Below are 21,306 nucleotides of genomic sequence, written 5' to 3' on the forward strand. Positions count from 1 at the left end.
ACCCAAAACAACACCCAAACAAACCCAACAACAACAACCAAAAAAAAAAAGCCCATTCGTCCAGTGTCCGGAGGCAGAGAGGACCAGGAGAAGCAAGACCCACAGGAACCCGGCCCTGGGCTAGAAGCATCCTTCCTGAAGGGTCCCGGGTGGGTGGGTGGAGGGGGGCTCCCCTCGGGAGGAGGGGGAGCTTCCGAAGGCTCTGCTGGTGGGAGATGCTCTGCAGATAAAAGCCCCTTTGAGTCCACTGTGGGTCCTGGGGGGTGGGGGGTGAGTGGCTGCCTGGGGTCCCCACCCCCCTAGAGCTTGGGGTGAGGAAGAAGAGTTAATTAATGGCTAGAATGAGGGTGAGGAGAGCCAGCCCGCCATGGCACCCTCTCGGGACTGCCTTAAATCGGAAAGCCCCAGGAAGGCCAGGGGGAAGCAGCCTGGTCCCCCAGAACGGGGGAGGGGGATGTCAAGGGGGAGGGGCACAAATAAAAAAAGGGAGGCGGCAGGCCCGGGGGCGGAGGGCCGAGCGGCGGCTCCGCGGGAACGGGGTGGGGGGGTGGCGGCGGTGGACGTGGTGGTGGGAGGACTGGAACCGAGGCCTCCGGAGTCGCCACGAGTCAGAGGTGATAGGGCGCCAGGAGCAAGAGGCAGAGCAGAGGGGCGCGGAGCCCCGCCAGGAGCACCGGGCCGCGTGAGTCCGCAGGCGCCTGGCACGCGTTCCCGGGGCACGTCTGTTCCCCGCGTCGGTCCTCGCCCTCGTAGCCCCCCCAGTAGTCGTCCTCGGTGGGCGCGTCCCCGCCCTGATGGCCCCGGGCGTCCTCCGGGGCGGGCAGGTCGCGGTAGAGCGTGGACGGGTGGGCGGGGGGCGCGCCGGGCTCGGCCCCGCCCCCGGCCCCGCCCCCCGCCTCGGCCCCGCCCACGCCGTACAGGTGGTTGGACGAGCCGTTGCCGCCGCCGCCGCGCGCGCGGCCGCCGGGCCGGGTGGGCGTGGCGGGCGGGCAGGCCTGGAAGTCGGCCTCTCGGAGCGCGCGCAGGTCGCGGCCCCGGCGCTCGGGCGGGGCGGCGCAGGTCACGTCGGAGCTGGACACGCGCGCGCGCTGGAACCAGGCCCAGAGCGGCCGCGCGCGGCAGTCGCAGGCCCAGGGGTTGGCGTTGAGCCGCAGGAACTCCAGGCTGGGGAGGTCGGCCAGCGCCTCGCCGGGCAGCGAGGCCAGGCTGTTGTTGAACAGGTAGAGGATGGTGAGGCGGCTGAGGCCGCGGAAGGCCGCGCGGTGCACGCCCTGCAGCCGGTTCCCGTGCAGCAGCAGCCGGTCCAGGCTGCCCAGGCCGCGGAACACGTGCTCCGTGAGCAGCCGCAGGCGGTTCCCGTGGAGGAAGAGGTGGCTCAGGTTGGCCAGGTCCACGAACAGGTCATCCTGGGTGGGGTGGGGGTGGGGGGAAGCAGAAGACAGGGGTGCTGAGCACGGTGGAGAGGGGGACGGGGGTGCAGGGGGGGTCCCCACGCCTGGTGCGGGTTGGAGGGAGGGGTGGGGACGGCGAGGGGCGGGATGGGACTCCAGAGCCTTGAATTCCAGTCCTGCCTCCTGTCTAATCTCTTTGCTGTGGAAACAAGAAGGAAAGGAGCAAACTGGTTCGTGAAGAACCCTGAACCCAACCCCGGCCTGTGATCCTAGCCACTCAGAAGGCTGAGAGCTGAGCATCCTGGTTCGAAGCCAGCCTGGGCAGAGAAGTCCGTGAAACTCTTATCTCCATTAAAACCACCAGAAAACTGGAAGCAGCGCTGTGGTTCTGCGTGGTAGGACATTAAACTTTGAGCCAGAGAGCTCAGGGACTGCGCCTAGGCCCTGAGTTCAAGCCCCAGGACAAACGGCCTCTTCACAAAACAAAAAAATCCTGTCATCCTGGGGGGGGGGGGGGCGTGAAGGGGCGGTTCTAAGCTGACAGGTCTGGGGAAGCAGCCTGAGAATCTGCACCACTTTCTTCCAAGTTACCAGGTGATGGGGCTTGGGTTGGTCGGGCGGGGGGGGGGGGGGGGGGGGGGGGTGGGGGGGGGCACACTTTGAAAACCTGTTTTCTTAGATGAGAAGATACACACGGTTGTATGCACAGATACACACAAACGTATGAACCAAAGAGTGGTGTACACATGGGAAGATCCGGTGGTATAACTCCTAACTTACACTATAATAAAATGAATACCAGGAAGCCAGAACTTGGTTTGTCCGCCAGTAGGAAAGGTGTATGTGAGGGGGCAGTTGTGCAGGCAAATGGAGAGAGGAGATGAGTGAATGCAGCTGGAGTATTCAGTGTAGGCATGTGAACATGGAATTAGGTAATGTGAGGAGATGGGTGGAGTTGGGAGACACCAGGAGAACAATGGAAGGTGACATTGCTGGAGAAGCATTATCTAGCTATGGTGTTGGTGGCTCACATCTGTAATCCTAGCTACTCAAGAAGTTGAGATCTGAGGATTGAGGTTCAAAGCCAGCTGGGACAGGAAAGTCTATAAGACTCATCTCTCCAATCAAGTATCCCTCCCTAAAAAAAAAGCCATAAATGGAGAAGTAGTGCTGTAGTTCCAGTGGTAGAGTACTGTCCTTGAGCAAAAGGTTCAGGGGCAATACTGAGGCCCTGAGTTCAAGCCCTAAGACCAGCACACACTCACGCACACACATGATGCATTGTACTCATAAACTGACATGCTGAATTAAACCCCTTGGTACAACTAATTACATATGGTGGTGGTGATGATACTGACAGGAAAGTGAATCTGGACTGGAGAAGCATGGAGACTTTCTGATTTCAGATTCTGACTTAAGTGACTGTGTCACTCGGATAAGTCACCATGTTTCTGTGAGTTTCCTAATCTGTAAGACACAGTGATCAAATAAAGAACCTTGTATTGGGGTGTTTGAAAGAAAGTCCCTGGGTGGGAGACATTGGATAAGTTAGCTGTTCTTGTTAACTTGGCCAAATCAGTACACTATCCAAGCCTGTGTTCTCATCTGGAGGTGAGTGTAGCTACCTCGGGGGCCTGGACTGAAGATTGAAGAAGACAGTTCACATGAAGTTCATGAGCATAATCTGGAGATTTGATTCAAAGCTCACAGGCTCAGGGGCTCAGAATCCAGCTTGCATCCCCTCCACCACTTCTAGGCAAGTTATTTAACCATATTGAATCTCAGTTTCCTTAATATGTGCAGCAGGGAGAAAAAAAGGGCCTAACACTCAGAGGATTAGGTACAGTAGTGCTATAGAGGCGACATGCATGACAGAACACAGCCAACCATCGGTAGCAGTGGGTATCATGACCTCAGAGGCTCAGTTAGAATCCATCTCATCTCCATCCCCTCCCCAAGAAAGGAGGAGTTCCCTTGGGGAGCTACTGGGCTGGGTCAGGCATGGGCTCCACCAGGGACAAATTCAGAAGCAGCTGAGATGTCTGCTGTCCCTTAAGAGAAACTTTCTCACCTGCCGGCGGTGGGGAGTCATGTGAGCCTGGGAAGACCTTGGAATTATGCTTCTACATTAACACGTATGGGTGTGACCTGCAGTGGGGGTGGGGAAGGTGGAGGTGGCCTCTCCTTTCTAACCTGGGCATCAGGGAAATCTGACAACCAGCTGACTTGGCAGCTAGTCCTTTGGGATTCACTAGCCCAACCCACTTTTTCCAGGACAGTACAGCCAGGTCCTGAGAGAGGAAGGGCTTGCCAGAGGAGCAGTGGCCTGACTGCACTGCCTGGAGGGCCTGCCCTTCGCACATCACTGCTGTCAGCAGGTCCCGGGATGGGTGGTTCTCAGAGACCCACGCAGGCTTTCCACTCAGGCCAGCGTTCCTGCTAGGCTCCCTGAGGTGGTTAACCTTCACTCCTGCCTCCCCAGGACACCCATGAGCTGGCTGGAGGCCTCAGGTGGGGGGAGGGCTTGACTCCCAGCCCACGCCCACAGCCTCCACCTTCCTGTGCTCCTGCGTGTTCTCGCCCCCTCCCATCTGCCTTCCGCCCTCTCAGCTACAGGAACTGAGCCTGCCAAGAGCCCTCCTCATGGCCACATTGAGATCCATCCCCCTCAACCTTCTCCCTGCCTCTGACACCAGCATTCTCCACCCCCAGTGCCACCACCACCCCAACCCCAGCTCAAGTCTTCCTGCTTCCTTTTACCCCTGTCCAGCCAGGCACCTCCTTAGACTCAGCCTGGCACATCTTGACCTGGTACTGTCCATATCCTCCTTCCAGCCTCACCAAGAATGGACTCATCCTTCTACTCATACACCTACTTAGGGTTCCTTTTTAAAAAAAAATGGATTGTCAATAAGAGTAAGACATATTAGAGTGCATGTTCAGAGGATCATTGGAGGAGGGTCACCACACTGCCTGCAGACTCGGGTCTCTCTGAACCCTAAATTTTTTCTTAAATTCTAACCTCTCCGTTTCTCTGCTAAAAGTGCCATTCTACCCCTCCCAGAGTCTCAGCCTTGGGGTCTGTCCTCCCTGCCTGTCCCCTTCCCCGCCCCCAACCATCCAAGCTGTTGCCAGATCCCACTGCCACTTCCTCCCTGCAGCTCTCAAATCCGGTCCTTCCTCTCTGTGCATTAATAAACTCTTGACTTTCACAGCCCCGGCCCTCCCCCATCGCTGCTCTCTCTGGGCCCCTCCCTCTGGATGGAGTGGGCTGCTAAAGCCATCCTCTTCCATTTCAAAAACCGCATCTCCCTCGCCTCCCGCCTGGCTGGTTCACAGCTTTCTGCATCCATTTGGAATCTTAATACAGCCATCCCTCCCCGCCTCCCATCCCCACTGCCCTTCCCCGGACAGCATCCCATTCTCAACCTTGCCTTGTGCTCTTTCCAACCTTCCAGCTCCTGGCCCTGGCACTCATCAAATCAGCTGCCAGGCTGTATGACCTTGGGTAGCTCCAGGCACCTGTCTGGGCCTCTGTGTTTTCATCCGGGAGACAAGTAACCCCGAGTAATTGATCTTTAAGGCCCCCCCCCCCGCCCAGCATCTGCTATTTATGAGTCTGAGAGCCCTAGAATGTAGCTCACTACTCATTCAGGAAAGCTATTTGGCGGTGTACCCTGTCCCAGGCATCCCCCGCTCATGGGGTTCGCCGGTCCACCGGCTGGTGGTGCTGTCACTACCATCAGCATCAGGCTAATGACTTACTTAGGGCTCTCACCATGTACCAAGCCCTGTGCTGCCCAGTTACTCATCAGCCTCCCTCGCCATTTCCAAGACTAGGAGAGGGAGGAAGACCCAGAGAGCTTTGCCTGGAGCCCAACAGCTCATGTAGATGTAGACTCCAGAGATGGGGCTGTGAGCAGCTGAGCTGTGGAGCCAACAGACCAATGACCCTTACTAAAAAGCTGGTGACTTTGTGGCCAGATATTAAACGACAGCAGCTGTCACTGCAGACCCGACTCCGCTGCACACAGTGGACGGAGCCCTTGGTAAGCAGCACCTCCTTTAGGCATCCGACCCTAGGGGCATAATCTCCATCTCACAGATGAGTCTGTGGGGGCTCAGAGTCATCAAGGTACTTTCCCAAAGCCACACAGCAAATGGGAGGTGAGGCTAGGATTCACACTCCCATCTGCTTGAGCATAACGCCATTCCACAGACCACTGTGATAACTAAAAACAAGAATGAGCCTCTTTACCACCTGGCTCCCCTCCAGCAGGAAATCGGCTCCACAGACCAGAATACTGCTTCCTTCAACACCACCCCCCTCCCAGAATCCCTGGCACCCTGCACACTGTCTGGCATGAAGTTAGGTGCTCAGTAAGTATCTGTGAGTGAATGAACTTGCCTGGCGCTGTGCCTCTACCTCGGCACACACAGCTCGTGAATACCTCTGCTTCATGCCCTGTCCATTTCTTCCTGCCCTCACCTTGTGAAGCCTGGCAGGGCAGGCCTAGTGCCATCTTGGGTCACACGTACACACCCTGTGGATCTCACCGCAGCCCACGTTTCTTCACCTGCCTGTGGCATCTCCCAGCCTAGTTCCGCCAGGCAGTTCACAGGCGGAAGCTGTCTCTTTCCTCCTCTATAAAGGGCCCAGGTGTGAAGATGCTTCCTTCCCATGATGCTCTGGGCCACCCATGCCAGGGGTATACAGACAAGTTTTTGTTTCCCTTTTCGGAAGTCCCTGCCTGATGGCCACTGGTGGCCCCTTCAGCTTGGACCTTTGCTGACTCCAGATCAGATTATCATTCGTAGGCCCATGAGTAGTAGATGGATAACCAGGTCATGAGAACATGATTTATTTAGCACTGAACTCCATGCAGTCCACTCACTCACTCACATCATCCTTCTCTTCCTCCCTCCCTCCCTCCCTGGCCCTCCATCCAGCCGCTCTTTGTGGAAGGCGTTAGTTTTTATTACTCCCCATGTATAAAAAAAGAAACAGGTTCAGAGAGGAGAAGCAAGCTGCCTAAAATTAAACCAGGATCTCAGGAATAGTAATAATTCGCATACGAGTATCAGTATCAGCATAAAGATACAGATTGAACATCCCTAATCAGGAAATCTGAAATCAGGGCTATGGGGCATTGTTCAAGTGGAGAGCACCTGACTGGCAAGTTCAAGACTTTGAGTTCAAGCTGACAAAAGCAAAGCGAAGCAAAGCAAAACAAAACAAAAAATGCTCCAAAATCTGATTTTTTTTTTTGGTGCCCATACTGGGTCTCGAACTCAGGCCCAAGATCTCTGGGTACCATCCATTTTGATTTTTTCTGCTTAAGAATGGCATTCTACCACTTGAGCCACAGCTTCACTTCTGGCTTACTGATGATTAACTGGAGATAAGAGTCTTATGGACTTTCCTGGTGAGGCTGGCCACAAACTGTGATCCTCAGATCTCAGCCTTCTGAACATCCAAGATTGCAGGTGTGAGCCACTAGTGCCTTTCAAATCTGAATCTTTTCCAGTAAGAGCATGATGTCACAGTGAAGAATTTCACACCAGGAAACTTTTTAAAACATATAGAATTACCTATAGGCTATGTGTATAGGTGTATGTGAAAACATGAGTGAATTTTGTACTTACACTTGGGGGGGGTCGCACTCCAAAAAAATCTCATTTATATATATATATATAATATATATATATATTCTGAAATTTGAAACACTTCTGATCCCCAGGATTCCAAATAAGTAGAAACTCAACCTATAACCACAGTGACAGTGCCCACCCCCCACCAATCCCCCCCTGCCATCTTGGCTTGTGGCCTTGTGTGAAATACATTTCCATCTTGCAGAGAACTGTTAGTAAATACTGCCACGATGGCCAACTTAGAAGTGAGGACATGGAGACGGAGACAGAAATGTGTCTGAAGCCATAAAGGAACCACCCTGTAAATCTAAATCTGGTAGATTACAAAGACGGGGCTGTCAGAAACCAGCTCAAACTACTGTGCTTTGGTGGGGTGTGTGTGGGGTGTGTGTGTGGGGTGTGTGTGTGGGGGGGCGGTGTACCACCATGAAGTGTGATCATCGGACCATGCAGGTCCAGAGCCAGCCCATGCCACCCCTCCCCCCAACTGTGTGGCCCTCAGGCCTTTCTAGTCCTGCGTCCCTGCCAGCCCTATCTGTCCCAGCCACCAGCCTTTTGGTAAGACCAGTCACACAGCCCAATAGTTCAGGACTTCGGGATTCCCCAAAGGGAACTTCTCAGCAAGGAGTGAGATGAAGAGCTGACTGTGCTTTGGTGACTCTATGGTCCCAAGCCAGTTTAGAAAGAAAGGGAAGGTGCCTTCTGGAACCCTCCCACGGCCTCCATATAATCATTGAACTTGACCCAATTCTCCAGGATGAGGTTCAAGTTGGGGCACTGCACTGGAGACCAATGTTAAATAAGTCTCGCTTCCTTTTGTCTTTCAGATAGTATTTTAACCATCATTTATACAATGGGTATCGTATGCCAAGCACTATTCTAAGTGCTTCACAAATTATTCATGCATCAAAGGCTTATAAAACCCCAATGATTTCCCATTTTACAGATGAGGAAACTGAGGCCTGGGTTACATAAAATGGCACTCCCACTTGGCGATAATGGGGCGGGTACCTGGATATGCTTTGCATAGTGCCCAACTCAGTGCATCCTCATGAGGTGCTTGCTACTAGCTGCAGTGATTGCTGACATTTTTCAAGCAATGAGAACGTGTGACATATTTTTCCAGCACCCTAGGCATTTCCCTGCCTTTCCTTCTCCACTAGATTTCAGTTTCAAGCCAGTCAGGGTGCCAGGGGCTCATGCCTGTAATCCTAGCTACTCAGAAAGTTGAGATGTCAGGATCCAAGTTCAAAGCCAGCCCAGGCTTTGAATAGTCTGTGAGACTCTTATCTTCAATGAACCAGCAGGAAAAAAGAAAAGAAGAAGCCTGATGTGGAGGTAGGGTTCAAATGTTAGAGTACCAGCCTTGAGTGAAAAAGCCTAGCAAGAGTACAAAGTCTTGAGTTCAAGCCTCAGGACTAGCACCAATAAATAAGAACTCAGTCAGGGGTGGGAGTTTGGCCTAGTGGTAGAGTGCTTGCCTAGCATGCACGAACACCCGGGTTTGATTCCTTGGTACCACATACATAGAAAAAAACCGCAAGTGGTGCTGTGGCTCAAATGGTAGAGTGCTAGCCTTGAGAAAGTCCAAGGACAGTGCTCAGGCCCTGAGCTCAAGCCTAGGACTGGCAGAAAGAAAGAAAGAGAGAGAGAGAGACAGAGAGAGAGAGAGAGAGAGAGAGAGAGAAAGAAAAGAAAGAGAGGACACTGTGGAGTGTCTTATCTGCTGCTAGACTCCCAACTAAGCTCAAGAAGTGTGTTAAGTGATCACTTTGGTTCTTAGCAGATTCATCATCAAACCAGACCAGGTTTTCTAGCTAGTAGGTTGGTTCCATTAGGTACCATCCCCAGATGAAGAGGAGGAGGAGGAGGTGGAGGAGGAGGAGAGGAAGAGGAAGAGGTTGCCATGGGATGAGGGAGAAGGAATCACCTCCATCCCCTCCACAGCTGGTGGCTGTGCAGCAAGAGAGATTTTCTCCTTGGGAGGTTTTCAGGGTGTGTTATGGTTTCCTGGGGAAATGGAATGGAAGGCTTTGACTGTCAGATAGTCAGTATAACAACAATGATAGCCAATAACTAGATCAATAACAATAAGAATAATAAATAACTATTGTTATTCATTCTTTTTCTTTTCCTAAGAAATCCATTTTCCAGCTATGTAACAATGGTTTGCCCCTCCTATCTCTCTTTTTCTTTTTCCATGAACTGAGCTGACAGAATCAGCGAACTGGAATCTAGAAAGGGCAGTGTCTTCTCTTGTCTCATTACCCAGGGGCCTGGAGAGGGTGGAAGGTTCAAGGAGAGCCTTCTTGCCCTGTTTGCCCTGTGAAGTTGTAAGATGGGGAAGTTGGATGGGGAGACCATCTGTAAAGGCCACTGGTCTGGGGTGCTAGGGAAAGGAGGAGTCTGTGGAAGGCAGAGAAGAGATCACAAAAAGACACACACACACACACACACACACATACACACGAGGCAGACATGGGGGAGTGTGCAGAGTGGGTGTGTGAAGAGAGACAGACAGAAGAGGCAGAGGGAGACAGATGGGGGAGGCAAGTTAGGCAGAGAGAGATAGCAAAGGATAGACAGAGGCAGATGGGGGTTTGAGGAAAGAGAGATGAGGATAGGAAAGGACAGACAGGCAGATGGGGTTTTAGTTTAAGAGGGACAGACAGACAGAGGATAGGAAAGGATTGATGGTGGGGTGGGGGAGGGAGGGGAGGAAGAGAGGGAGAGAGGAAGAGACCCAAACTGGGATGGACAAGTGAAGCCTAGAAAATGTGAGAGGGACAGACTTAAGAAAAAGAACAGAAATGCTGGGCGTAGTGGCTCATGCCTGTAATCCTAGTTACTCAGAAGGCTGAGATCTGAGGATAGTGGTTCAGAGCTGTCTCAGGTAGGAAAGTCCTGGAGACTCTCATCTCCAATAAACTACTCAGCAAACACCAGAAGTGGTGCGCTGTGGCTCACGTGGTAGAGCTTTAGCCTTGAGCATGAAGTACAAGGACAGTGCCCAGTCCCAGAGTTCACGTCTCAGGATGGGCAAAAAGAAAAGGGACAGGGGAATAGCTATGGAAATGCTGAAGAGGAAAGTGGGGGGGGTACATAAGCTTAGGGGGCAGTAGAGAGAGGGGACCAGAGAGGCCGGGGAAGGATGGGGTGGATCCGCTCACCTGAAGGTGGAGCAGGCTGTTCTCCTGGAGGTAGAGGTACTGCAGGCTGACCAGGCCTCGGAAGATGTTGCCAGGAAGGCTGCTGAGCTGGCAGCGGTATAGGTGTAGGGATTGTAGCCGATCCAGGCCCTGGAAGGTGTCCGGCTCCAGGGAGCGTAGATGCCTGTTGTCACCAAGGTCCAGCTCCTCCAGGGCCTGCAGGTGTCGGAAAGTGCCGGGGTAGATGGTGGAGAGGTTGTTGGAGAAGAGCCACAGAGTGAGCAGGTTGGGTCCGAAGGTGCCCGGCCGTAGTGTGCGGATGAGGTTGTTCTGTAAGAAGAGTCGCTGAGTGCTGGGTGGCAAGGACAGCGGCACGGAGGAGAAGTTATTCGCCTGGCAGCTCACGGTGGGGGGAGATGAGTAGCAGGTGCAGAGCATGGGGCAGCTGGGGGCCGAGGGGCGCAGTGCCAGGAGCAGCAGCAGCAGGCAAGCCGAGGCAGGACCTGTCGGGAGAGGATAGCCAAGGCTGCAGGTGCCACTGGGTGGACTGTGAGGCACCAATGTGCCACCAGGGCCTGCTGCCCACCTGCTAGGGCCTAGAGTCCTGGTGCCAAGATACCAGGGGCACACACAGGGAATGCAGCCTGAGTCTTGTTAGCTTTCGTCACCTCATTGTTCTCCAGGTGGCTTGGAGGTTTGCAACTCCTCTCTCTCTCTCTCCATGCCAGTACCCAGGGCTTTGCCTGGTTTCCTCATTTAAAGTTGTTGGTGCTCGATCACTTGAACCACACATCCATTCCTGGCTTTTTGCTGGTTCACTGGAGGTCAGAGTCTCATGGACTCATGGACTTTCCTGCCTGGAGTGGCTTCACATTATGATTACCTGATCTTAGCCTCCTGAGTAGTTAGGATTACAACTATGAGCTGCTGGTATTCAATGCAAATTTCCTTTTTAAATTTTTTTTTTATTTACTAGTTCTGGGGCTTGAACTCAGGGTCTGGGCACTGTCCTTGGACACTTTTTGCTCAAGGCTAGCACACTGCCACTTGAACCACAGCACCACTTCTGGCTTTTTCTGAGTATGTGGTACTGAGGAATCGAACCCAGGGTTTCAGGCATGCTAGACAGTTACTCTACCACTAGGCCACATTTCCAGCCCTAACTTTCCTTTTTGAAGTGTATTGAAGGCTGTGAGTATGGCCTAGAGGTAGAATACCGATGAGCATGCATGTAGCAAGCCATGGATTCAATTCCTCCGTACCACATACTCAGAAAAATGCCAGAAGTGGCTCGGTGGTTCAAGTGGCAGAGCGCTAGCCTTGAGAAAAGACAGTGCTCAGGCTCTGAGTTCAAGCCCCAGGACTGGCAAAAAAAAAAGTACATTAGGAAAAAAACCAACAAGCGGCAACAATAACCATAACAATGACCCAGAGGATGGTATGGAAAACACTGTGATATTTTTAAAAAATGATTGTTATTATAAGGGTGATGTACAAAGGGGTCCTAGTTGGGTGATTGTTTTTATGGGTGTTTGCCAGTGACTATTCTGTCACTCCTGTTGGTACTGTTGCAAGTTTGACCTTGTCTAGAGATCAATGTCAAAAGCCTGACAGTGAGTGTTTCCAGGCTGCATGTTGACGGTGGGTGGGGGAGAGGTGGGGAAGTCCTCTGCAGGAATCTGCTGGCTTTCCAGTGGGTCCCTGCAGCAGCACCCTGCCCCCACTTGTGACAACCAAAATGTCTCCAGACACCACCAAATGTCCCCAGGGAAGCAGAACCAACCCACTCAGGAATGAGTGGAACTAACTTGGGACTTGTGAATCTGAGGCCTCTGAGAAAAGGGCTCAAAGGGCTCTAAGGGCTCAAGATCCAGTCTTGGAGTATGGGGAGTGAGGGCTGGCAGTGGGCCGCCCAGGCAAGGGGACAGCTGGGGCGCTGAAGAGAGGATGTGGCTGCCAAGACTCCAACAAGTCAGGATTCCTGGGGTTGCTTGCGATTTTCCTTGCGTGTGGCCAGACTCTCCTTATTCAAAGCCACCTTGTTGGTGGCCCTCCCTCTGCCCCCCCCCCAAAGTAATTTGTAAACATCAGATATGGTTCCTTCTCTTTTGCCTTTTCCTCCTCTTCCTTTTCCTGTTTGTGTGTGTGTGTGTGTGTGTGTGTGTGTGTGTGTGTGTGTGTGCGTGCGCGTGCGCGCGCGCGCACCAGTACTGGGACTGGAACTCAGGGCCTGGGCATAGTCCCTTAGCTTTTACACCATTTGAGCCACAGTTCCATTTCTCACTTTTTGGTGGTTCATTAGAGTTAAAAGTCTCATAGCCTTTCCTGCCTGGGCTGGCTTTGAACCACAATCCTTATTATATCTCAGCCACCAGAGTAGCTAGGATGACAGATCTGAGTCACGGATGCTCTGTTCCATCTTACTTATGACATAGAGAAGCAGGCCCAGGGAGGCCCCAGGAACGAAGGACTAAAGCATACAGCATAGATGTCTACACCTGTAAGCTGAGGAGTGGGGGCCAACCCTCCATCCCTGTTGAGGGCCTTTAGTTTTCTTTGTAGCTTCTAAAAGTTCGGGTGGAAACTAGGTGGACATCCACCATCTCTCAGGATTATAGAAGGTTACTGGGGTTTTCTCAGAGAGCCCAGACCCCTAAGGCCAGGCAGGTGTTGTCTATGGGTACGAGACCACCCCTCCCTTGCCGCCTCTAGCAATGGCCCAGGCTTCTGAAGATGGAGGAAGGGAGGCCTTGCTCTTGGAGCCATGTGATTGGAGGCCCTGGGGACTGTCCAGGGGTGGGTGACAATGGGTGCCAGACCTGCAGGTGTGTGTGTTGTGTGTGATGTCTCACACTCAGGAGGTTGCTGTGTGTGTCTGTGTGTGTGTGTGTGAATGTGTGTGTGATCTGGGGTGACAGTGTGAACCAGGCCTCACTACGGGAGGCATTGAGCAACCAGGTGTGTGCTCAAAACACCAAGTGGTGCTGGCATCCCGGATGTCCCCATACCTGGCTTCGCAGCACTGCCTGTGCCACCCCAGGCTCCACCGTGAAGGTCCCTGCTTGATTCTTCCTGGCAGGCATTGTGCTGCCTGTTGTGTGTGAACTGTGTGCAGCAGGCCACCCCTTGCATGTGTGTGTGTGTGTGTGTGTGTGTGTGTGCGCGCGTGCATGTGCGCGTGTGCGTGCGTGTGTGCATTGGGCCCCGTGCGTACGTGTGTAGGCTGGGTGTGATGTAATACTGGGTGACACAGCGCGGCTGTTCTATTCGTTCACACCACCTCCGCTTTTCTCGGCCCTTCTCACCCCCTCCCCCGGGCGGCGTTTCACGATTACTTTTCTCCTCCGACTTTTTTCTTTCAGAACTGCATGCGGGAGGGGGTTGGGGAAGGGGTAGAAGATCATGTCTCTCATCCCCTGATCTGAACTGGGCAGAGTGGGATGTGGACATATAATGGCAGCTGGGGGTGGGGTGGGGTGGGGGTGGGGAACCCTAAATGGGTTTCCTGAGTGCTGAAGTTTGGGCTGAGAATTGGAGATTTCAAAACTGCCCAAAGTTCTGCAGGTTCATTTCATTCAAGTATTTGTGGTGTGGACAGAGGTGGCCATCAGGGCCCAGAGAGGGAAGAAACTTACCCAAGGTCACACAGCAAAATAGTACATGGTAAAGGCCATGAAAAAAAAAAACAAAAACCTCTCCTGCTGCCCAGTCAGGGAACCTCCCTTCCTCTCAATCACCCTTTGAGCTCTGCCTCTCCAAGGATTTGACACTAAAGGATGCAAGTCCTTCTTGGATGTCTTCATTCTGCTTCTAATCCACAAGCTGTGCTCACTGCCAGGCCCCTGGGGGTAGGTTTGGGAGGGGCTCCTAGCCTTCAGGAGAGACACAGGGAAGCAGTTGGGGGGGGGTGGCTCCTTTGGGGACATCAGAGTTTTCTCCAGCTTGAGGCCCCACTCTGTGGTGGCAGGCAAGTCCCCTTCCTGTCCCCTCTCACCCCCCATCATCCAAGAAGGATGTGCACTAGTTCACATCCAGCCAGCCTCTCCTCTTGTTCCGTAGCATCTCCCCATCCCCCTGGCTCCCCCAGCCTCTGTGGTACTCCCTGCCAGCTCCTTGAGGGGGGACCCTGACCTGGGGAGGGGGCTCCATGACAGCTGATGCGTAACAGTGACTCTGTTGCCATTTCTGGCCCTCGCTGCCTGGCAAAGCAGCTGTAACCCAAGGAGCCTCATCCATAATTCAGGCTGCGGCTCTCACTGGAGGCAAGGAGGAGGGGAGGTGGGGGCTCAGGGCCTGCTGTGCCCCCAGGCTGGGTTGGAGTGGGCACTCAGGCAGAAGAGAGGTTGGGGGGCTGGGAGAGCACCTTTTTCTTTTTCCCTGATCGGTATCCCCCATACACACTCTTCCCACCCAGGGGGGATGCCCTTTTCCTTTCCTTCCTCTCCCCACCTCAGCTACAGCTTCCTCTCAGGCCCTATGTAATCTCCTCTCCTCCCCCTCCCCACACCAGCCCCCCATGAGGCGCTCAGCTCCACTCCTGCCCTGGCTCAGTGCATCCCCAGCAGGGACGGGGACATGATGCACGGAGTGTCTGCTCTGGAAAAGGAATGCTGACCTCTGTGGCCATCTACAGCGAAGCCCTCATCTCACAGGGAACAAGGCTGAGGGCCAGCCAGCAGGAGTGAGTTTTCTGAATGTCTTTCTCAGACTCCTTCCGTCCCTCCATTGCTTTCCAGGCAGAGTGGAGAGGGAAGCCCTTTCTGGCAGCTCCCTCTGCTCACTCACTGGGCCCTCCAAAAGCGGCAGGTGAGCCCCAAGTTTCAGCATAAGGCAGGGAAGGGAGGAAAGCGACAGATCTCAAGCAGCTACTATCTGCCAGGCATACTTTCCCATGTCAAGTTCTTTATCTAGCACAATGCCCTCAGCATCCCAGGTGCTCCATAGACTCAGTGGCAGCATAAAGGAGAAAGGCTCTGGCCATGAGATGAGCATTCTCAGCTTCTGCAGTGTACAAGGTGCCACCCAGATCAGGTGGCACAGGTGTCAAGCCCATGTCCTAAGAGACCCTCTGACCTTCACTTGGGAGACCAGTCTCCTATCCACCCCAGGCCAGTAACACAATTACAATCACAATGCTGGCTGTGTGACTGTTTAGGGTTATTGCATGGAAGGTAGCCAGGCTTCCTTCTCTGACTCTTTCCTGGGCTGTGGTGGTTCTAGGTATGACCCATTTGTGAGTGAAGAAGAGAAGCCCAAGCATGGCCCTGGTGGCTCATGTCTGTACTCCTAGTTACTTAGGAGGCTCAGATCTGAAGATTGGGGGTTCAAATCCAGCCCAAGAAGAAAAGTCTGTGAGGCTCCTATCTCCAATTAACCAGCAAAAAGCCCAAAATGGAGTTGTGGCTCAAGTGGTAGGGTGAAAAAGCCCAGGACTTGCACCAAAGAAGAAGAAAAGGAGGAGGAGGAGGAGGAGGAGGAGGAGGAGGAGGAGGAGGAGGAGGAGGAGGAGGAGGGGGAGGGGGAGGAAAGAGATGACCAGTGTCCAGAGATGTGGCCGGAATTGACCAGGGGAGAGTGGAGGGAGGTCAGAATATGATATTGATCCCAGAAGGCTGAGTTCCATTCACCGAGAGCCCATAAGGCAAGGACTTTGGGCTATCAGCCCTTGCAGTAGCTGGACAACAGAGGCCCCAGGGGAGGAAGCACTCAAGGTAACCAGACAGGGACCAGCGGGCGAGGGGGCGCAGGCGGCTCCAGTGAGGGGTAGACAGGGCCTAGGAAAGGAGAGAAAGTCCGGAAGAACCCTAAGGTTCTTCACACCTCCTAGGTGGCCTCAGGGAAGGGCTTAGAGCTCGCAGGGCAGCTGTTGAGGGGTTAGGGGCCTAGGGGGTGGCAGAGTAAGATGGAGAGGGCGGAGATGTAAATGACATGGGGACCTGGAGAGGCACCGGTGTTACCGGCCCCCAGAGGACTGAAGATTTAAGGCTGCTGCAAACAGCTTCTCACTCTACCAGAATGTAACACCCCAAAATAAGCAGCCACTGTGGGGCGGCAGGATCCAAGTACGACGACGACGACGACGACGACGACGTCTGACGAGGAGACGGGGCTGGGAGATATAAATGGCAGCGCTAAGCAGCCAGGGTGCCCACCCTAGGAGAATCACCACCCCTCCTGCAAGGTCCTCACGTCCACTCCCTTCACAACTACCCTCAAGGCCCCGAGCGGAGCCACGGAGCGATGTGACAGGCAGGCGCTTTGGAAATGGAGATCTTCCCACGTGGAAGTGGTTACCAGAACCTCTTTGTCTCAGCCGTGGGCAGCCCCCCTTCCCCCCCACCCTTGGTCCCTCTCTCCCATCCCTTTCTCTTTCTTCTCTTCTTCTGACCTACCGGTATCCGGAGCCATCCCCAGACCCCGCTTTTCCATGTACACACAGCTCCCGCCTCTAACCCTACCAACCCCTCCCCACCGCCACCTTCTGCTTCTGCTACCCTAGCTCTGTCCATCTGTCTCCGATTTCTCATCCTCGCTCTCAGCCCCCTTTTCCATTCTTGGTTTCCAGCCCCTCCTTCGCCTCCCCACGGGTTCCCGTTATCTCTCTCCTTTCTAGGTCTCCAGTTAAGTCGTCTGGGCACCTGGGACCGGATTGGGGCGTCTCTTCCTCCTTTCCTTCGCCTCCCCCGGTCGCCCTCGGGGTCGCCTTCCCCACGGGACGCTCCCGTCTAACCTTGATTCCGGCCCCGCCCCTCCCCCACGCCGCCCTCCTCTTCTCCACTCCCCCCCTCTTCACGCTCGCCCCATCTTTGAGTTTCTTTCCTTTGCGCCCCTTTTCCCACGGACCCCCCCCCCAAACCTCCGCATCCGATCCCATCCCCCCCCCCAGGTCTGTCACTCAATCCGTGCTTGGCACGACCCTCTTTTTCCAGTCCCTCCAGCTGTCCTACCAGGGAGAGGCATTAGGATTCTCCCCCCCTCCGTGCGCCCCCACCCCTCGCTTCCTAGACAGCCCCTCTAACCCACACCCACTGTCCTCCCAGGTGACGGCAAAGTGCTGAGACGCCGGGCACCGGGATTGCTGAGTCGGCGCTTCTCCAGCCGGCCCGAGTGCTCGCTCTCCCCCCAGCCGCGGAGCCCGGACAGCCGAACCCTAGCTCTCCATCGCGCCCCGCCCGGCCCGCCGCCCCCTGCTCCCCTCGGTGCCCCGCTCACGGCCCCACGCCGCCCCACCCCCGGCTGCCCCACCCTCGCACCCCTGGAGAGGGGCGCCCTGCCCCCCACTTTCCGGGACTCCCCCCCCCCCGCTCCACCCCCTTCCCGATCTCCTGCCGGCCCCGGTTCCTACCTTGCAGCAGGCGCCTGAGCCCGGGCAGCATCTTGTCTCCGCGCGAGCCGGGGAAGGGGCGGCGGGGGTGGGGGCGCTCCCACTCGCTCCCTCAACCCGCCGGACGGACGGACGGACGGCGGCGGGGACTCCGTGGGGGCCTCCGGGAGGGCCCGGGAGTCCCCCGGGGTGGCGTAGCCTGGCCGAGGGACTCTACCCTGCGCCCCCAGGGTTACGCGCTTCGGGAGGAGCCATCGGCCCCGACGGGACGGGGTGGGGCGCAGCGGGATGGGGAGGGCCCGCGCTGGCCCGGGACGCCCGGCGTCCGCGCCCCCCCGCCGCGGCGCTGCCCGCGGGGAGTCGGTCAGTCGGTCCGTGCGCCCCGGCGGCTCGCCGAGGGAGAGTGGGGACGGCGAGGAAGCGCTCCCCCCACTTCCCGCACTCGCTGGCTCCGCCCTCGCTTCCCAGCCCGCCGACTTAACCCTTCGCTGGCCGCTAGGAGGGGGAGCGCTTGTCAGCTTGCGCCCGCCCGGCGCCCTACCAGCCCCGGGGGCGCCGGGAAGGCTGCGTCCCACGGCCTTCTAGACAAATCCCTTCTTGGGGTTGTGGGGCGCGGAGGTGTCAGGGCACCCCAGGCACGAGTGTGATTGCCCCCTCTCAACTTCCCAGGGGAGACAGTCTCCTGGGTTACTGAAGGTCCCCCGCGGAGTCCTTTCCGCTGTCGCTTCCCTCAGGAGAGCCCCCAGATCCTGCTTCCCCTTCAGTTCCCGGGAACCCCCTCCCCTTTCCAGCCAAGTGCACGACCCTAAGACTGGCACAACCACCATCCTAAGACTGGCACGTAACACCAGAGTTGGGGTGAGCGGAGATCCAGCGCACGCGCGCCCACGGGTGTTTGTGCAGGTGTAATTCTGCGTGCCCATACGAAACCTTTCCTACCGGTGGAGGAAAGCGGGGGTGAGGTGGGGGGTTCCGCGAGGGTGCCCCCGGGAGGCTGGGCACAATTAGGCACCAGCTTGGAATGGGCGGAGAGGGTATTAGGCGTGGAGTGCGGGGTGTGTGTGTGTGTGTGTGTGTGTGTGTGTGTGTGTGTGCGTGTTTCCCTTGAAACATTTGCAAGCCGGAGCTAATGTGGGCACGCGTGCCCCAGTGTGCGCGCGTGGATGGGATTTAGCGCAGTGGCCCCAACTCCAGCCCACCACCGAGGGCAGGAGAGAGGACCCCAAGAGAGAGAGGAGGTTTGGCTCAAACTTCTGCTCCTTCTCACAGAAGGGTGGATTCTGATGTGGGGTGTTTGGGGGGAGCTCGTCGCACCCCGAGTGGCCTTTTTTTTTTTTTGATCATGTCAGCCAGTCGCTGACACCAGCGCCCCCTTGGTAAGGCCGCAATGGAGACCCATTCGACACGGGGCTCCAGCCAGCCCCAAAAGGCTTAACACCCGGCCCTGGAGGACAAGCGGGGGGACCCCAGGGAGAGCCGCCCGGAGGACCCTCGCCGAGGGGCGCAGGCGGGGTCAGAGTCGCTGGAGGGAGGCGCCTGGCGGGTGCGCAGGCGATCTGCGCGCCGTCGGAGGGACGAAGCCCAGGGAAGCCTGCGCCCCGCAGCCGGGCTCCCGAGCTCCTCCGTGCCCGCGTGTGCCAGGGTTCAACGCAGCGCATGCCATGGACTTGGCGCTTTCTAGACGCTGGCCTCGTTCGTTCCCATCCACTCTCCGCTCCTGCCGTAATCTGTCATTCTGCCCTCGTGCGCCTTCGATGTCTCGGATTTCTCCCCCCACCCTTATTCATATTTCATGATCTCCACGTCTGCGTTTTTCCGTCCCGCCCTCCATGCACCTGCTTCTGTCTTCTCTCTGTCCCTTTGTGGTGTCTCTTCCTTTCTCCTCTCCTTTCTCCTCATCTCCGAGGGGGCTCTCTCGTTCTCTCTCCTCTCTGTCTTTTTTCCTTCATCCTCTCTCCCCTCCCCTCTCATCTTTTTTTTCTCCCACCCTCTCCACTTTCTTTCTTCCCCCCCTTCCCTTGCTCCCTTTTCTCCTTTTCTCTCCTCTGGCTTCTCCCTCCTTCCCATCCTCTCTCTTCTCTCCCTCCTTCCTCTCCTTTCTTCCCCCCTCGTGCCCTCCCTTTCCCCAGTTTCATTCACAGTCTCCCGGCCCCCCAAATTTCCTCTCCCATCCCTCCCACGTTCCTCTCTAGTGGAAACCCAAAGACACTGAGGATCTCCGTCCCCGGGTGGGAGGTGATGGGGGGGGATTTCCATCGCCCAAAGACAAGAGCAGGGCCTCGGGCTTCCCTGGGACGCACCCAGCGGAGGCCCGCGGCGCCCGGGGGAGGGGCGGGCGGGGAGGGAGGGCAGAGGGGGCGGCGGGGACGGTTGGGATGGGGGGGGGGATTTGGCGAGCTTCCCCGGAATGAGCCGCGGCACAATCTGTCGCTGGGTTTGTTTGCCGAGTTGCCTCCGGAGCGCGGTGGGGCTGGCTCCCGGCGAGCGAAATATCACAAGATGCGGAGACAGACGCTGCGGGGCGGGTGGGCGGCGGGCTGACTCAGGTGTGCTGTCATCGCCTCCCGGAGCCCGTGCTCTTCTAAGTGGGGTGGGAGGTGACCCCCGACCCCCAACACAGGCAGGCACCCGAAGCTTGATGGGGAACCCGAGGAAAAGGGGCTGGGGGTGGGGAGGTTTGCCCCTTCCGAGAATCCTTGGCTCCAGGCATCTCAGTCATTCAACTCAACTTGGGTGTTCCCTAGACAGCCGCAGCCCATTACACAGGTTTCTGGGGTTCCTATAATGATCCGCGGACTCATCGCTTTCCACGCGCTTAGACTGCCTGCCTTTTGAGGGCAGGAAACTTCTCATGCGCTGCAGAGTTTCAACAGGTGTTCAAGGAAGCCTGCAGGATGGCTTCCTGCTGGGTGGGGGGGGGCGGGTGACAGCTCTCAGTTTACTGAAAACTCCTGGAAGCGTTGGGTCTCCACCTTTCCCTCACCCCTCCCACCCGCATTTGCAGTCCTCAGTCCTACCTTCTGACAGGTGGGAACAGTGAAGCAGCTCTTTCTTGAATACCACCTTTCTCTAGCTAACCCTCAACAATATAGACTCCTTCCTTTGGTACAGGGACAGTATAGTACTGACTCAAAAGACTGTGCTCAATCTCCAGCACTCAAGAGACGACAGGGTGCTTATGGTAGGAGCTGACATTATGGCAGCTGCGCATGGGTGGTGGGGATTCTATGGTAGAATCAGAACCCATATCGGAATGAGTTGGGCTTCTGCAGTTCAATATGGGGAGCCTCCAGGGAGTGGTGTGTACCTGAGAAAGTGTAATTCTGGCTTGGGTCTTAGGACATGGTGGCTTATCTTTGGTTAGTTGACCAGTCTCTGTTTAGGTGTTTGGTCCTCTGGCCTTAACTACAGCTCTGGTCTGCCCTCTGGTGGCTATAGATGGATGAACATCCACACCAGGAACGGATCTCTAGGAAAGGGCCCGTGGGTGTGCTGATGAATAAGAAGCAGGTAGACCAGTTGACTGAGAATTGTGGGTTTGGGAAAAGGGATTATGTAGAAGAGATATATTCTTTCTGAGTCCTATTTATTAACAGCACTGCTATTCCTAATGGGCTAGTGAGTATCCTCCCTCTGGGGACCTGGTCTAGTGAGTCTCTAGAAACTACCTGGCTTTTCCTCTTCAACACCCCTTATGAGTAAGCTCACTAGTAATTACAACAGTCACATTCATTAGGTGCTTGTACATTCCAGGGACAATACATTGAACATGTCTTCTCATGGACTCTCC

At 55.6% G+C, this 21,306-nt stretch overlaps 1 protein-coding gene across 1 annotated transcript; it reads right to left on the minus strand.

Moving 5' to 3' along the window:
• Rtn4rl2 (reticulon 4 receptor like 2) lies at positions 1-17,900 on the minus strand. The gene is made up of 3 exons (XM_090348742.1): positions 17,538-17,900; positions 10,214-10,695; positions 1-1,406 (listed from the first exon to the last, which is right to left on the minus strand). The coding sequence occupies exons 1-3, from the start codon at positions 17,566-17,568 to the stop codon at positions 609-611; spliced, it is 1,311 nt and encodes a 436-aa protein (XP_090204868.1). The 5' UTR covers positions 17,569-17,900; the 3' UTR covers positions 1-608.
• Positions 17,901-21,306: the final 3,406 nt, after the last annotated feature.

This window comes from Megascapheus bottae, chromosome 16 (genome assembly GCF_031878675.1).
Source record: "Megascapheus bottae isolate mThoBot1 chromosome 16, mThoBot2.hap1, whole genome shotgun sequence".
Taxonomy (NCBI): Eukaryota; Metazoa; Chordata; class Mammalia; order Rodentia; family Geomyidae; genus Megascapheus; species Megascapheus bottae.